Source organism: Cyprinus carpio, chromosome B18, assembly GCF_018340385.1.
Source record: "Cyprinus carpio isolate SPL01 chromosome B18, ASM1834038v1, whole genome shotgun sequence".
NCBI lineage: Eukaryota > Metazoa > Chordata > Actinopteri > Cypriniformes > Cyprinidae > Cyprinus > Cyprinus carpio.
In genome coordinates this window covers 27,114,610-27,132,348 of record NC_056614.1, presented here as the reverse complement: position 1 = coordinate 27,132,348, position 17,739 = coordinate 27,114,610, and the positions used below count along the sequence as shown (strand labels likewise).

Genomic DNA, 17,739 nt, shown 5'->3' with positions numbered 1-17,739 from the left:
TCCCCGCAATTGTTCAAATGTATTTGGAAACATTAGCTTAGCAATAACATTAGTCAGTCAAAATCTCTGCTGGTCACATTTTCCCCCTCCTTGCCCAGCAGCTTGGCTTATGAATATTAATTATGTCATGTGTGCATTGTGTGCTTCCTATTTTTATCCGTTATTCTGCAGCCAAATAAAATAAATATTTTAAAATTGTAATGATTATCTACTAAACAGTGTTGAAGTCAGTGAAAATGGTGGCTACACCCCTGCATTTTACTGCATCATTCTCTTGTTTGTAAAGGTTGTGTCTGGGAAACTGCTACAATGTCAGCTGATTTGTGGAAAATATTAACCTGCACAGTGACCTCGCATTGCTCAGTAGTGTGTTACCTCTCTCTTTCTCTCAGGCCTCTCAGCCCGATGAACTAACCATCGATGAGCAGGAGATGTTGGAGGTTATAGAAGATGGAGACATGGAGGACTGGGTGAAGGTAAATCATTTAAACCATTGCTTATTTCAGCAGTCTGGAATTCAGTAAGATCTACAGAAGAAAAGGATTTGTGTGTGTGTCTTGTAAGATTTACACCGAATTCCAGTTATTCCAAAAGTTCTTTTTGAAAACTTTTTGAATGACAGTTGGTTGAATTCTTTGGAAAACTGTGGAACTTTCCGCTAAATTCTGAGAGAGTGCAGATTCTGTTGGGGCCTGTTTATGAGTTTTGATGATTTTTTGTTAGTTTAGTTGTTTTTTATTATTATTATTATTATTATTATTATTATTATTATTATAAATAATCTGAGAATTCATTCACTCTGTTTAAAGTCACAGAATAGCAACATCTTTTCACAATAAGAATCATTCACAATACAATCTATAGCATTCATTTAAAAATATTAGAATTCATTTTCATTTCTTGCAAGCAGAGTGACTAAAACCCCTTTAGCTGTTATAAATTCAGTGTAAACCACAGCTTCATGGGGCTTATTGCTTTTATAAAACAGTTATTCCATATACATAGTAAGGTTTCACAGAATAAAACAGAGCAAATGAAGTGTAATGATGTAAATAAAAACAGTATTCTTCCATCAAACAATGTAGTTCCTCAGAAACAGTTGTGGTTCCAACAAATTGGTTGCCGAGCAACACACAGAAGTAAACAAGGTGTATGTTTGTAGAGTAATTTACAACAGCTTCAAACTGATTTTTCACTTCAAAATTAGTGCAGAAGTTCCATTTGAATTCCAGTGTTATTCCAAAAGTTCCATTTGCAGACTTTTTGACGGTTGTTTGAATTCTGTGGGAGTCAGTGATGAGTCCATGTGGGCCTTTGTCCTTGCATGTTTGATTATTAAATATTTTGGTGATTATTATCAATTGATTATTTTTATTTTTAGTCATTTGCTTATTCTTTTAGCTCGGTTTAACAGATTTATCATGTTTAATCAATTACTGATTTTTTCCTACCAAAATCAATGGAGAAAATTGGATTAAAGTTTGCAGATTGTGTCTGGGTGACTGCTGATGAATGTTGTCATGGTTGGTTCCAGGCGCGGAATAAGTCCGGTCAGGTGGGCTACGTTCCAGAGAAGTACCTGCAGTTCCCCACATCCAACAGCGTCCTGAGCATGCTCCAGTCCCTCGCTGCTCTGGACGCACGCTCACACTCCTCCAGCAACTCCACTGAGCCTGAGCTGGCATCAGGCAGCTTCAACGGAGACTGCAGCAGTGAGTCACACACACACACACACAGAGACGGGTGAATGCTGATGGTTTGTGTGGGTGATGATGTGAGTCACAATGTTCTAAATTTCATTCTGACCTTTAATAATGAAAATGTGTCAGGCTACTACTGTGTTGGTGGTTTGTTTTTGTTTTTTTTGGACATAGTACTAGGGTTTTTTTTGTTTGTTTTGTTTTTTTGAGACATAGTCTGGTTTCTCACAAACATGGAGAACTTGGAAATATCAGCCTTGAAATAAATCAGAACTAAAACATGATTTGACATGTCTGAAAGAAACAAAATCAAGGATGCAATAAATTGACAGAAAATATATTTATAATGTTACAAAAGATTTAAATTTCAAACAAATGCATCAAACAAATGTTTCCACAAAAATATGAAGAAGCACAACTGTTTTCAACATTGATAATAATCAGAAATGTTTCTTGAGCAGCAGATCAGTATATTAGAATGATTTCTGAAGATCATGTGACACTGAAGACTGGAGTAATGATGCTGAAAATACAGCTTTGATCACAGGAATAAATTACATTTTAACATATGTGACCCTGGACCACAAAACCAGTCATAAGGGTCAATTTTACTGAATAAATAAGCTTTCCATTAAAGTATGGTTTGTTAGGACAATATTTGGTCAAGATACAAATATTTGAAAATGTGGAATCTGAGCGAGCAAAAAAAATCTAAATATTGAGAAAATCGCCTTTATATTTGGTTAAATGAAGTTATTAGCAATGCATATTACTATTTAAAAATTAAAATATCTTCATGGAACATGGTCTTTACTTAATATCCGAATGATTTTTGGCATGAAAGAAAAATAGATAATTTTGACCCATACAATGTATTTTTGGCTATTGCTACAAATATACCACAGCGACTTAAGACTGCTTTTGTGCTCCATGGTGACATACGTATATTCAAATAAGAAAGAGTTACTTTAGATTGTAATTATATTTTGCCATTTTACCATTTTTACTATTTTTGTTCAAATACATGTATCTTCTGTGAGCATAAAATACTTTTTTATTATTAAATCTTACAGACCCCAAAATTTTAGCAGACAAATCTCCATAAAACTCTTTTGAAAGTTGCAAGCTGTGAAAATGACTTGATCTCAGAACTTTAAGCAGTGCGTGCCATTGTAAAGACAGCGAGTCGATCCCTCACAGCCTCATTTTTAGCCGCATTACATTCAGTATGCTGTCTAACCTGACCGAGGCGTATTAATACACTCTTTCTTTTCTTCTTCATCTCTCCTAGTGAGTTTTGTCAAGGCCATGTACGACTACGAGGGTCAGACGGATGACGAGCTGTCGTTCCCTGAGGGAGCCATCATCCGCATCCTCAACAAGGACAACCAGGAGGACGACGGCTTCTGGGAGGGCGAGTTTAACGGGCGAGTGGGCGTCTTTCCATCCGTGCTGGTGGAGGACCTGACCGCCTCAGAGAACGGAGACACTCACTGGGGAACAGACACACAGGTGAGACAAGCAGAGTCTCGATGTCCACACTTATTGTGTTTCTGAGTGGGTTTGATATCCGAGGCCTGGTGTTGTTGATTACAGCATGGCTGCTTCCTTCATGTAATTAGCATCATCCGGCCACATCAAAGCAATTCTCATCTTGTTGGAGCTAATCATGTAAAGCCAGTCATAATAAAACTTTACTTTAATGTGTCCTTTAATCATTTAATTCATTACTTGACTCTTATAACAATGCTAAATTATGTTGTTTGTTATGCCTAAAATAATAATAAACAGGTTCTTTGATAGTTGAATATCTTAATCTGATTCAGAATTATCTATCATTTAATAAAACAGAGTAAACTACTGTTAAAACGTTTGAGGTGGGTAGGATTTTTTCAGTGTTTATGGAAATAAGTCTTTTATTCTCAACAAGGCTGCATTTATTTGATTACAAATGCAGTAAAAACAGCAGGAATATTATTACAATGCCAAATAACTGTTTCCTATTTGAATAAATGTAATTTAGGATCAAAGCTGTATTTTCAGCATCATTACTCCAGTCTTCAGTGTCACATGATCTTCAGAAATCATTCTAATATACTGATTGGCTGCTCAAGAAACATGTCTGATTATTATCAATGTTCAAAGACAGTCGTGCTGCTTCATATTTTTGTGGGAACCGTGATACATTTGATTTCTCAGGAATCTTTGGTGAATTGAAAGCTCAAAAGAACAGCATTTATTTGAAATAGAAATCTTTTGTAACATCATCAATGTCTTTACTGGCACTTTTGATCTATTTAATGCGTCCTTGCTAAACAGAAATATTATTTTTATTTACTGGCCCCAAACTTTTGAATGCTAGTGTATATTAACATTACCTGACACTGAGAGGATGTACTTAAGACTAGGCAAGGATGCGCTAGCTTAGCAAGCTAACATGTGTGGTCGCCTCCAGGTGTCCCCGTGCCAAAGGCTTCATTCATCGCTTCCTCCTCTGCCGCTGTATGACCAGCCCCCCTGCAGTCCGTACACGAGTCCAGAGACCAGCAGCGCTGCCTCGCTGCCCCGCTCGCCGTCTGTCAACGGAGAACACAAACTGCCCATCCCGCAGAAAGCCGCGGTTCATAGTAAGACACTAGTCACCACAGATACTGCGTCACGTGTTCCTCTGTGTATCTGAGTCTGAGAATGTCTTTCATTTGATTTAGATCACAATTCCAGCTTGAGTCCAGAGAGCCCAGGCTTCTCTCAGCCGCTGAGACTCACTCCGGACGGATCCGGCCCTGGAAAACTCAGACCTGTATGTCAACAACACAGCGCTAAGAATTTGCTTAGTCTCAGATGTGTTTTTTATGCTTTTATGAACATTGTGCATTTTTATGTGTGTAAGATTTAGAAATTTTCAGTATTATTTAAATTAAAACGAGATGCTATTGTAGATTTTATTCATATTTTGAATTCATTTTTATTTTTATATTGTCAGTTTCGTTTTCATTTTAGTTAAAGTTTTAGTCATTTGTGTTTTTGTTTTATTGTTTAATTATGCCTATAGTTTTAGTCATTTTAGAAATGTTGCTTTGGCAGCTAGCTAAAATAAAATAAGTTGTTGTTTTATTTTATTTCAGTTAACATTTTTTTTTATTTTAAGTTATGAACGTGCATTTTTATGGTTTAGTTTTAGTTATCTTTAATAACCCTGGCAGTTTCTTACATCTGGAAAAAAAAATATTTAGAAAAAAACAAGGAAAAATCTATTTTTATAACTTTGTCTTTTTTATAATTGTATGTATTTTTAACATTTTTTAAAATAGAGATTTATCTGTGTGAATCTCTTGAAACCTGTCAATAATATATACAGACTATATTTCATCCCCCAAAAAATAGCAGAAATATTTTTTAGAATAAAATGAATTATCTATCTGTATTTTAGTGTTATTAACTCTTTCCCCGCCAGCGTTTTTGAAAAAAGTTGCCAGCCACCACCAGCATATTTGAGGATTTTCACTAAATTTTCATGGCCCCCAGAATATTTTGTGGTATGAATATCTGAACATGCAATACATCAAAATAAAGAACAGACCCTCTACTTTTAAACAAAAAAGAACATCTGTTTTATTTTAGGTTCAAGCATTATTTTTTAATCAACACTTGAATACAGGTAGGTTTCTTAAAAAAAGCAAGATTTTGAGCAAAAAGCTGAGAAAATCGCACTTTTATAAAATACTATATCTGGATCATATTCAGTATTATTATCAAAGCAAAGATGCAGTAGATGGCTTCCATTAGCACTCCTAAAGCTTGCACAGTCCTTTACCACTTCCTGGATCGCCATTTCACACGGTAACATGAGGCAGTTTTCATTTATATGCTGTTTATTGTTGATGATCGCATTATTTTTCATATGCACATGCATACATAAGAGATTGCTCATTTCTGTGTCTTCCTCATTTTTTTTTGATTGGCAAATGCTTTTCAGAAGATGCGTAATAGTGTTCCCAAGTGTATGTTAGCAAGAACGTGGAAACCCGGAAAATTCTGTGTGTGGCAGGGAAAGAGTTAATAAGGTTTAAGACATTATTTTTTAACAAATGAGCACTTTACTGTGAACTGTAACGGTTCGCAAGATTCAGTTCGGTTCGATACGACACACTGGTGTCACAGTCGCAATGTTGGAAATATTTCTGACGAGAGATGAATCTACTTTTCATTTATTCCCTTTATATTTCTCTTGTGGCCCATACATAGTGAGAAAAAAAATGAGAAGACACATAGTCAGATTGTTTTAATAAGTCGGTGCTTGAAATAAAAGCTTTAATTGATTAAAAAAATTTAATTGATTTTTATTGATGACTGCAGTGTTAATATTTTAATTATAGGCCTATAATTCATTTTAAAAGACCTTTTTTAAAAGATTTGAATCCAGGAGTAAATAGCCTTATCTTTTGTTATCCTCGCAGTGCATCAGTTATGTGGTAATTATTGCTGGCCAAATTAACTGTAATCTTAATTTAATAAAAAAAAGTAACTTCATAATAATAATAGACCTAATAAAAATAAGAATGTAACAGGCCTACATCAATTGGAAATGCCCAATAGTTGATGTTTTTGACAACATTAATTTGTCAGAAAATTATATTTCATACACTTTAAGCTCTTTTATTTTCAAAATGTAATAGAATTAGTCCAACAAATCGTTCTGTTTGTAATGTGCACCGAACCGAAAGCCTTTACATATACGAATACGATTACTGTTTATTATTATATTTTATTGTATAAATATTATATTGTAAATATATATATATATTTATATATTTTCTTTTTTGGGGGACCTACACATTTTCACTTGTGTATATATTATAGGCTTCCTCTTCTCTATTAAACTCTGTTATTTTTTGTCTGTAGGTTCGGGCGGCACCTCCTCCTCCAAAGCAGCACGCACGCAGACAGGTGGAGAAAACCGAAGAGGTGGAGATCACGCTGGTGTAGAGCGCCGCCCTAGTGGACTGAGAACAAACCCCATCTGACCTCTAACCCCTCCCACTCCTCACGGAAGGGGCGGGGCGTGTGTTAACCCGCCCTATGAGCGTCCTTAGATCCCGAAGGGGCGGAGAACAGCATCTCAAAGGCATCCCTTTTCATAAAAACGAACACCTCTTTTGGCGTCACAGACTGTTTGGTGCCTTAAACCGCTTTCATGCCAAACTCTAATCCTTGTATTCGTAATTACGTTATCTTGCAACGGGAGCTTGTTTAAAACTTTGTTAATCCACTCGATGCCAGTTCATTTTTGCAAAATTGAGGTTGAAGTGTAAGTGTGCGTCTAAAAACGTAGAAAGGAATCAAGGGATAGCGAGAGTTTTAAAGAGCCTACAACTTGCATATCCATCTCTTCAGCGGCTTTTAAAGAGCCAAACATGCAATACTAGGAATTGTGGGATGATACGGGAGTGAAAAGGGGTCAGCCACGAATAGTCCTACCATTTACGTATTTCATATGTAATAGCACAGTACATTACTGTCGTCATAGGAATGTCATATTCACGTTAAACACCGCAGATCATAACGGAGAAAGGGAACTGTACATAAAAGGCTACAAGGATAAAGAGGAGAACGAGAGTTAAAAAGAGAGGAAGGCTGGTTACTTCACTCTTTTTTTTCTCATCCGTTTGAGCTTCTTTCTGTCTTGTGTTGATCTGAGGAAAGTACTAAAAACATAGCTATATCCTTTTCCGCAAATTTTCATTATGAAGACCAGTGTTTGTATCTATTACTAATATTTAGTCCTCAGAAACACGCAACCTAAAGATGCATCTGTGAGCGTGTGGTGGCGAATATTCTGCGTCTGTTCGGGCGGAACGTAATCGTAGAAATATACCGATCAATATACAAGTATCAGTTATAGTGCTTTTCCAGCCTAACGCATTTCTCATTGTCATGTGTCGGCACTGTAGAGGACTGATGGATGCGCTGTGTTTCTGTTATGGCAGTATTTAGGGTGAATGCGATGGGAAAGATTCCCTCCAACAAGCACAGAAAAGGTGGATCATCATGGAGATTTTTCTTTTTAATTATTGCCGATGAATGCAAACCTATTATCGTGTCTTAAGTGCATTTCCTCCCTACAAGGGGCAGCTATGTATTTTTTTTTTTTTTTTTTTTTTTTCAGTTGAAGAGACATTTCATCTTAAATAAGCAATGGCTGTAATTTAGATTTATCATTTTCATTCATTAATTTCCACAGTATTTTCATGCATTTCTTGATCTTTTTCTGGAGTTTCAGTGCTTTAACACCTTTACTTTATCTTATTTTTTTAATGTCCTTGTGTCCCGGCTGCCTCTTTTGGATGGTGAAGCTGCCCAGCGTCGTGGTATTGATCTTGTGAGAGTGACTGATTGTAGTTTTCCCATAATGTTTGAAAGAGAACAGAGTTATTATGTTGATTCCATAATATAGACAGTGGAAAGAATTTAACAAAAAATCCATTTTGTGAAATGGTACCATAGTTCTGTTAAGCAAGAACAGGGTAATTACGAAAAGAACGTGTGCGAGACGTGGGAGGAAAAAAATAAAAGTTTGGTAGCCTTTTTTTAATCCGAGCGGAAGATGTTTGAGTATCTTCCCTTTGTTTCTATTATCCTCTGTCACATCCTATTTTCTTGTTGATCTCGTTGAGATCTTTTGAATGTTATCAAACTTGTTTTGAAGTTTATGGTTAGAGGTTAAAGCCCATTGTGTCAAAAAAAATTCTCGCCTACGAAACGAACGCAAATTTTGATATTTTCATTAGCATTTTATAAATTGCGCTCCCAGTTTTCTCGGCCAGTTTCACCTCTTTGGAGCTTCTTCAATAGCATTAGCTGCATATTCTAGTTGTTTTTATTTCTAAAGTGATTTTATTTGCGTTTATTAAAATTTGAAGGTGATTCCGAGCTGCTAGACAAAAAACAGATGGAATAACAACAATTGACTGTTGCTGCAGTGACAATATCAGAGAACAGGTGAAAAAAATTATTTCTGCATATTATTAGCTGTAAAATTATTTGTATTTATTGTGTACAAATGTTAAATAAAAAATTGGGGAAAGTGATTCTCTTGGTTTGTTTCAGTTTTTTATGTAAATGCATAAATTGCAACTTCAAATCAGTCAAATCTTTTTATTTCTTTATTTTATACATTGTATTTGTTTCATGTTAAGTGTTTATTTTGATAGACAAATTGATATTTTAATTATATTCAGACGTGCCCCACAGGTAATAGTAAAAACAAAACACATTGTGGACAAGTAAGTGGACAAACAAATATTCTTTATATTTTTAAAGATTTTTTAAGAAACATAATTATTAAATGTAATTTAAAATTCAAATGTTAAATGTTTTCAATTTATTTATTCTTTTTTTTTTTTTAAATACTTCAAATTTTGTACTGTACTTCCTGTAGGATGTTAGATGTGGGATTGTTTTGAAATTGATCTGAATGTGTTTTTGTCGGATGATGTCAGATGATATTTTGTCAAATCATGCTGCTGTCAGTCAGTTTTCAAAAGAGTGGGCGGTTCTCCCAGAGTTCTGTGTAAATAACAGAGACATGTTTCCTGCTGGGAAATGAGATACTAGACAAAACATGCAGTCTCCATCCACAGGGTAATGAGTGGATTTTTCACATATTTCTGCTAGAACAAAATGTTTCAGCATGTTAATTGTATGCGGCCACATGGAATGAATGAGAAACTTTCTCTCTGAAGGAAATTAGATGGCTTGTGTTAAAGTTTATTTGTGCTCCAACCCAGAAGGTACGTATCAGAATTCATTTTAGGCAAATCTTAAATGTGTATATGCTTATAGATTAATCTAAACATGAATGAACATTATGTCTGCAGACATTCATTTACTTTGTTAAATGTTTTTTGAAAGGAATAAAAGCATAACTATACCAAAGTATAACTAACTTTAATATAATAATTAACAATCTTACTAGTGAATAATTAACTACTACCACATATTTCATGAAGGAGATGATGTATTTGGTTTTATTTGTAGTTTAGCGGTTAAATCATTAAAGAAAAAAACTCCAAAAGATTTAATGACCCTCACGTCATTCCAAACCCATATGACTCTTCTGAGTGTCACATGCACATTTAATATGCACAAGTGCAAATTGGATTTAATAGTCATGCAGATTTGGAAAGACATGACGATGAATAAATGACAGTATTTAAGTGAACTATTCCTTTGTAACTTGATTTTAATCATCAGCAAATGACTGGATTGTGAAAAGTGGTCTGGAGGGGAGGGGTTGCAAAATACTGTGGAGCAAGGTATAAGTATTTAATAAAAGATTATGACTTTTTTTTACCCTTTTGAAATAACATGCACCAATTAATTGTTTATAGTAAGATGAGGAAAGTGCATTAAAAAAGTAAACAGGGTCAACTTTTAACTTTAAAAATCTGGGCCAGAATAGGTAAAAGTTGAATCACTAGTGAAATGTTGCCTCATGTAAACTGTTTTGCAGAATCTGCGGTTGAAAGGAGGTTACTAAGGCAGAGAGTTTTCCCCAGACTGAGGGAATACTGCAGATGCACATATGGAGTTGAGTTCAGAGTGAGCAAGCATTCATCTTCTGTCAGTATGGAAAGTGTTTGATCAGCTTGTAAATAATCTAATTCTGAAGAACATTACAGTTGTGTTGCTTCCAGTTAACAGTAACAAATGATTTCACAAGCAATTGTGTTTAAATCCATAAACATGAATAAATAATGGTTATTTCTTTCATTGGGACATCGAGCATTTAACAGGCCCTCCTACTGTCTCATTATCTAAACATCATGCATTTTTAATTGCGCAAATAACAAAAGGCTGACTGAGTTAGTATTGAGCTTCTTGTAAACTCTATTTCTATACTGCTTTCTAAAAGCATATTAGTATGGTGCATAAAACACTGTGGTTGTTTTGGCTAACAGATGGGCTCTAGGCCACCAACACAAAGTCTTTATTGAAATCATTTGCATCCTCCCTGTACAACAACTAACAATAAAAATTAAGCAAAAAATCCAACCTGTCTGCAGGGTATTGACCCGTATGAAGCAGCAGAACCCAAAAACTGGCCTACGCAGAAGGAACGACTGCAGATTCTGGAGGACTGTAGGAAGAATTCTCTGGGGCCTTTCTTTGTGGTAACATTTGTTTCAGTACAGCATGATTATTTAATTGTAGGTATATGATAGATTTTACTTGATACAACAGCTCTAAAATCTAAACATTTTATAAAAACAGTAAGCCACTTATGGTCATGTGTTCCTAACATGCAGGGATGTTAGCACGCTTAAAGTAATTCTAGGTACTTCACATTGAAGCAACGCTTGTTGCATGCAGAGCTCATAAAAGGATTCATTCACTTCCGGAATAAAAATATATTCCTGATAATTTTCTCCCCCCTGTGTCATCCAAGATGTTCATGTCTTTCTGTCTTCAGTCACAAAGAAATTAAGGTTTTTAAAGAAAACATTTCAGGATTCTTCTCCATATAGTGGACTTCAATAGGTTGAAGGTCCCAATTGCTATTTGGAATAAGGGTCTTATCTAGCCGTTTTCTAAAATAATAATAATAATTATATGCTTTTGACCACAAATTCTCATCTTGCTCTGCGATGCGCATATGCTGTTCTTCATCTGTGTACTTCAGCTCAAAAAGGTAGGGTAGGGCAAAAAATTCTCAAATGAGTTGATCTCATTTTCAACTTCAAAATTGTCCAACATCATTGTTTTACTTTGTTTTGTAAAGAGCGTTTGACTTTCTTTGCACATTCGCTTAGTAAACAATTGGTTGGTACCTCCGCCGTACATCAGGCATGACCTTTTCAACGTCTACAATGAGGTCAAGATGAGCATTTGTGGTCAAAAAGTGTATTTATTTATTTATTTATTTTTAGAAAATGACCAATCGTTTTGCTAGTCCCTTATTCCTCAGCTGGGATCGTGTAGAACACTTTGAAGCTACACTGAAACTGCAACCTGTTGGCCACCATTAAAGTCTAAATTCTGGAATGTTTTCCTCAAAAACTAATTTCTTTGCAACTGAAGAATAAAGAAAGACATGGAGGTGAGTAAATTGTCAGGAAATTTGGTAACACTTTATTTTAAGGTGTCCTTGTTACACATTACATGTACTCACTATTATAATAACAATTAATTATGCATAATTACATGCAAGTAACCATAAACCAAACCCTAACCATACATTAAGTGCATGTAGTTAATCAATATAATTCAGTACGTAAATGTATAATACTGTAACACGTACATCTTAAAATAAAATGTAAGTGAAAATTTTTATTCTGGAAGTGAACTGATCTTTTAATGTATGGAAAATGAGTGATATTTGGGGTGGGAAAGTTCACTTTTTCCCCATCTCTCAAAAACATTTATCAAATGAATGAGCTTCAGATGTTGTCTCTCATTTCAGGGGTTGGTGGGTGAACAGTATGGAGATGCATGTTTACCTGAGCAGATCGAAGTCTCTGAGTTCCAGCATGTTCTCAAGGTATGCCAGCAGATGGGCCTCAGGACTGACATTTTGGAGAGATGCTACCAGAGAGATGAAAATGCCATTCCTCCCTCTTACTGTATGCTCAATCCAGCAGGACATTTAAAACACTCTGGTGTCCAGGCAAGTAACATGTTTTGCATTATTGGTGCACAGAACCGGATAATTTAGCTAAAGTCTTTAATCTTTTGTAATTAGCGAAAGAATCCAAATGAAGAGAACAACTGGTGTGAGGTTCTTCCAGAGGTGAGGAGACTCCTTCATGATGTTGTGACCCAGTGTGTTCAGGAGGGGATTATGACACCTGAAAAAGCTCAGAAATATTTCCGATCAGGTAAGTCAGTGTCTTTGTCGAATTGCTTAATTTTGCATCATATTCCAAATCAAAAGTGTCTAATTTATGATTATCACACCAGCTCTTGAAAACGACATGCGCTATGCATATGAAGACCATTCCAGTGAAGATATTGCAAGATGTCTTTGCTACGTTCATAAAATAACTAACACAAGGAAAGCCATTGGATTGCCTCCAGAGAAACAAGCCCAGTTGCACCAGCTGACCCAGCTCCGAGACCACTTCCTGCCAAGCATGGTTGGTTTCCACAAAGCCCTGGTGTACAGCACCACCACAAAGTGCAAACGTCTGCAAGGTTACACACCTGAGATGAGGTTAAACTTCGCTGTTGGTCTGAGTGAGCAGCTACATACAGATCTCAAGAGACTCATTGACAGTGCTGTCTCAAATGAGAGGGCTGTTACAGTCGATGAATTTGGCCAGAAAGATCTGTGCCGTATCTTTTCTTCTCTTTACAGAATTGAACGGGCAGAAGCCGAACATGTCAAATCATACCTAGAGGGAAAAAATACAAAATTTCCCTTCATACTCAACGGTAGACCATGCTCAGGCAAAACTGTGCTTCTGGCTCACTGTGCAAGTCAGGTGTGCCTGTTTTGCAGCCTTCCCTTTTAAAATAAGCAATATTTTGGGTTGAATACTTTTAGTATTATATTCTGTGACATTAATATGATCTTTTGCATTTGTAGGCATCCGTATGGTTGAAGAACCTGGATCCCGAGATCATTGTGTACTTCATAGATGTCAACAACTCACTGAGACAGCTTCTCAAAGACATTTGTAAAAGGGTTGATTCAAGTAGTACCTGTATCAACAACATCTTTCAGCTAAAAGAAAATTTCAAAAGACATCTGACCGCAAGATCACCCTCCAAGAATCCTTTGGTGCTCATCATAGATGGTCTTGACCAACTGTCAAAGACTGATGGACAACTCGACTTGACATTACTTCCCGAATCATTAGCTCCAAATGTAAAGCTTCTCATTTCTATAAATGTAAACAGGCCTGATCTTCTTGCTACTCTGAAGAAGTATTACCCAGATTCAGCTGTGTTCTGTGAGCTGCAAGAAGTAGAAAGTAAAAGCTGCAGCCAACTTCTGACAACACTTCTTCAGGAGTCCAACAGAAAGATCACCTCAGGCCAACAGATGTATGTGAATCAGGCTTTTAAGAAATGCTCTGTCTCACTATATGTGGAACTCCTTCACAGACAGGCAATCCACTGGAAGTCAGAGTCTGAGATTACGGAGAACTCTCTGGTCCAAGAGGTCCATAATAACATTGTTCTGATGTTTGATCATCTGGAGAAGAAGCATGGGAAAGTTGTAGTCTCCAAAGCTTTAAGCTATCTTACCTTGGCCAGGTACGGCATGACCGCAGCTGAGCTGACTGATGTTCTTTCTTGTGATGATGAAGTTCTCGCATCTTTCCTTCCACCAGGTGATAGCGTACCACTCACGGTGAGGGTTCCTGAAGTTTTTGTGGAAAGTCTTCTTTCAGACCTGAAGGGGTTTCTAGTGCTGAGGAACATTTTAGGTACCCAAACTCTTTCCTGGGTCAGCAGACACTTCCCCTTGGTCGTATGTAAGAGGTACCTGTGCTCTGAGGAAACGAGTCAGGAGATACATCATATGCTGTTAGACTATTTTAGTGGCTCTTGGGCAAATGGCACAGGAAAGCCTTTGACCATCAGTGAAGACATGGAAATGCCAAGCTCTTCAGATGCCCCTCAGAATATTAACATTGACAGACAAGTACCAAGTCAACCTTGGATTTTTTCTCCTCCTTTCTATATCTCTACTGCCAAGAGTCCATCAGCAAGAACATATCCCAATTTGAGGAAACTCCACATACTCCCTTTCCATTTGTTGAAAAGTGGGAGAATTGAGGAGCTTGGTAACCAAATGATTTCTCAGGAATACCTTCAGGCAATGCTGCAAGCAGACCTGGCTGACGAACTGTTCCTGTGGCTTGAGAGGACATCTCAGTTGGTGTTTCCCAAGAAACTTCAGCTCCTTCACATCATCTTGAGATCTTCAGCTTGTCTGCTGAGGAACAACCCTGCCGATCTGCCAATGGTACTGCAGGCCAAACTTATTCCTTTTCTGAATGTTTTTCCTGCATTGGAAGAATGTGCTAATCCGCCATGGTCTGAAGGTATTATTCCAAAAAATGGAGTGTATACTGTGTTGCCTCCAGTTCCTGCAGTACCTTACACCCACTGTACACCGCAAGAGTCGACAGCTTCCCGAATCACACAGTCAACTGGATCTTCCTGTGGCACTGTGGTGGTTGTACTGGAGAATGGTGCTGCTTGGGTTTGTAATGGAGGTATATTTGAAGGTGTCAGACTAACCCAATCCTCTAAACTGCATTTCACAAGTGTCAGTAGCTCTGGAAACAAATTCCTTTTGAGCACCCATTGTGGTAAACTTGTCTTGTGGGATGCAGGTGTTAACACACAGCCTCAAGAAATTCAAACCCAAAACAGGGAGAACGCCATTCTTGAGGGTGTCTTGGTGTCTAATGACAAACTCTTTGTATGGTGGAGAGGACAAAACATTGTTAATGTATTTGTGGATAGAGAGGAACAGACCGAACTGCACTGCACTTATGAGATAACCTGTGTCACATGTTCTAAGGAAGGTGATATAATTTACTGTGGACAGAAAGAAAGTTCTGTGACGATATTTGATTGGTCCAATGGTCAGCTTCTAGCCACCTTTACTTGTCCAAAAGAAATCCCATTAATTGATATGATTCTCTCTGAGGGTGACGGGATGATTACATGTGTAGATCAAGCAGGAAACACGTTTGCTTGGAATCTTGAGATCACAACAGAACCAGTTCTGATTTGTGAGAACCACTGCACAACCCAGGGGAAGGTGTTAAATACAGACTACAAAGGGGACAATGTTCTCCTAATATGTAAAAAGCAACAAATGCAACTCATTGACATTCATCAAACTGATGTACTTGACCAATTCAATCCCCCAAAAGGCAAAACATTTAAGGAAGCCATAATGGATCAAAACTCACGCTTCATTCTTGCTTTACTGTGCAATTGCCCGTTTCTGCTGGTCTGGAATTGTACCTCTGGACAGTGTGTGTTGAGTCTGGACACTGCAAACTGTCAAGCTGTTAAACTTCTGAAATGTGGGGCCACTTACCTGGCAGCAATAACAAGCATAAGTGTTCTTATTTGGGACATGGATCTCATTAAAACTTCAGCATTGGCACCAAAATCTGGAAAGAGGGTGGAGATGGTGGCTGTGGGATCTCATGGAGAAAGTTGTTACTCTTCGGATGGCTCCAAACTTATTTGGAAGTGGGGCGTATCGAGTGGCAAAGTAGAAGGCCGCTTCCTTCACCAAGGTGCTGTGGAGTCTATGTCTGTCTCTGGAGATGGCAACTACCTTGTGAGTATTGCAACTGGAGACATATATGTCTGGGAAACCAGTAGTGGGGAAAATATTTACAGAATCTCTAATAGTCAAGCTTATAAGGTTCTAATAACACCCAAGGGCTACTCCGGAGTTGCACTATCAGAGACAGGTCCAGCAAGGGTGTGGAAATTGAAGAATGGACATGGGATTTGCAACATTCATCTTCATCTCAGAAATGCCACCATTTCTTCAGAGAGCACCTTCCTTTTAGGACTTCACGGTGGGGATCTCTTGGCTGTTAGCCTCTGGTCTGGTAATGTAAGCAAATGCTTCTCATGCTCTGACCAGTCAGATGTTGTTGCTTTCCATTCTCTGCTTGACCATCCAGATTACGTGATTGTATCTTCAGCCTCAGGCGATGTATACTCCTGGAGTTTAACAGAGGATACTATTTGTCATCAATTCCAGCTGCCAGACTCTTCTTTGTGCCAACCGGAGATCTTTAGACTATCATCAAATGGCGGGTATGCCATCCTTTCAATATCTGAATCCACTATAAGCATCTTGGATTTCTCCAACAGTAAACTGTGCTCTTTGAGAACCGAAGGACCTGTTCTGCAACAGTATGCATCTGTAGGTGTTTTTGGACAATATGTGGTCTATATATGTTTCTCCTCTCTGGTGTGCCAAAATATATCCTGTGATCTCCATGAGAAGCCGATGCTGGTAGCCATACGTCTGACCGATGGGGAGACCGTAGGCAGGTTCTATTTGTGCAAGAACCCCTCTACTCTGACTGTTTCTGAGGATTTTTTTGTGTATGTGGGGTTTCAGGATGGCTCTGTTGGGGTTTATGCTGTTAATGACAAGAAAGGTAAAAGAAGCTGGAAGGAGGATGTTCTAAGCCCAACACATTGGTGTCCACTGGATGAGCAATTGATTTGGTCACCTCTAGAAAAACCTAACCTTACTTGGGTTGAATTGCCCCTGCAGTTGTATTAAATAATACCAGTGTGATGTTTTTTTACAGTGTTCTAATGTGCTTCCTTAATATGTGATATACATATGTTTATTGTATTTAAAAAATTTAAATATCTTCACTTGTCTCATACCTCACGATTCAATAAGATGAGAAAGAAGGTGTAAAAATTAAGCTGTACAATTTTATAAAAATACAATTATTTATGTCTCATGGAGTATCACACTATATAGTAGCCTATTTACTGTATTATATATTTTTAAATTCTATTTATCATCCGTTTATTAGTTTTATTTATTTACATATTTATTTATTGTTGACTTGCATAGCCACACAGCATAATTTTGTTAACTTTGTATTCCATAATTCTAATAATTAGCCCACAATAACTAGGCACTAACCCTGAACCTAACCCTAAACCTAAACTAACCCATGTAAACACCTTATACTACCTGTCCTTTTTGAGTAAGTACGCTGTAAGTACACATGCTGTAAAATAAAGTGTGACCAGAGTTTTTGTATTAAAGTTAAAAAGTAATTAAATATAATTTTCATTGTTTAATGTTTAGATAATAATGTTTAAGAAGACTGTAATGGTCCAACTTTCCAAAGAAAAAAATAAAATAAAATTCCTAAAGAAAAAAAGGTAGTTACGTTTGTTTGTTTGTTTGTTTATTACTTTGTTAATTTGATGTGTTTTAAATGTAGTTAGCTACTTAGTAGTTACTTTTGGGTTACTTAGCCTAAAAAATAATTAATTATATTTCATTATATTG

At 36.9% G+C, this 17,739-nt stretch overlaps 2 protein-coding genes across 4 annotated transcripts in view; both read left to right on the top strand.

Moving 5' to 3' along the window:
* Nucleotides 1-8,788, top strand: part of LOC109063299 (F-BAR and double SH3 domains protein 2-like) — a 77,068-nt gene extending 68,280 nt beyond the window's left edge. For both annotated transcript variants that reach the window (XM_042744644.1, XM_042744645.1), the window contains 6 exons: nt 393-476; nt 1,535-1,712; nt 2,992-3,212; nt 4,156-4,327; nt 4,409-4,500; nt 6,603-8,788. In XM_042744644.1, coding sequence (XP_042600578.1) covers nt 393-476; nt 1,535-1,712; nt 2,992-3,212; nt 4,156-4,327; nt 4,409-4,500; nt 6,603-6,686 — 831 coding nt within the window. In that variant the 3' untranslated portion in view covers nt 6,687-8,788. The remainder of the gene's footprint in view (nt 1-392; nt 477-1,534; nt 1,713-2,991; nt 3,213-4,155; nt 4,328-4,408; nt 4,501-6,602) is intronic.
* A 221-nt stretch (nt 8,789-9,009) lies between these two features.
* Nucleotides 9,010-17,587, top strand: LOC109063325 (NACHT and WD repeat domain-containing protein 2). Of its 2 annotated transcripts, XM_042744643.1 has the most exons (8): nt 9,011-9,490; nt 9,954-10,015; nt 10,213-10,301; nt 10,766-10,873; nt 12,163-12,366; nt 12,442-12,577; nt 12,660-13,183; nt 13,288-17,587. In XM_042744643.1, the coding sequence occupies exons 5-8, from the start codon at nt 12,253-12,255 to the stop codon at nt 16,984-16,986; spliced, it is 4,473 nt and encodes a 1,490-aa protein (XP_042600577.1). In that variant the 5' UTR covers nt 9,011-9,490; nt 9,954-10,015; nt 10,213-10,301; nt 10,766-10,873; nt 12,163-12,252; the 3' UTR covers nt 16,987-17,587. The 2 variants fall into 2 exon arrangements, with proteins under 2 accessions (XP_042600575.1, XP_042600577.1); XM_042744641.1 differs by lacking the exon at nt 9,954-10,015 and having other exon boundaries at nt 9,010-9,490.
* Nucleotides 17,588-17,739: the final 152 nt, after the last annotated feature.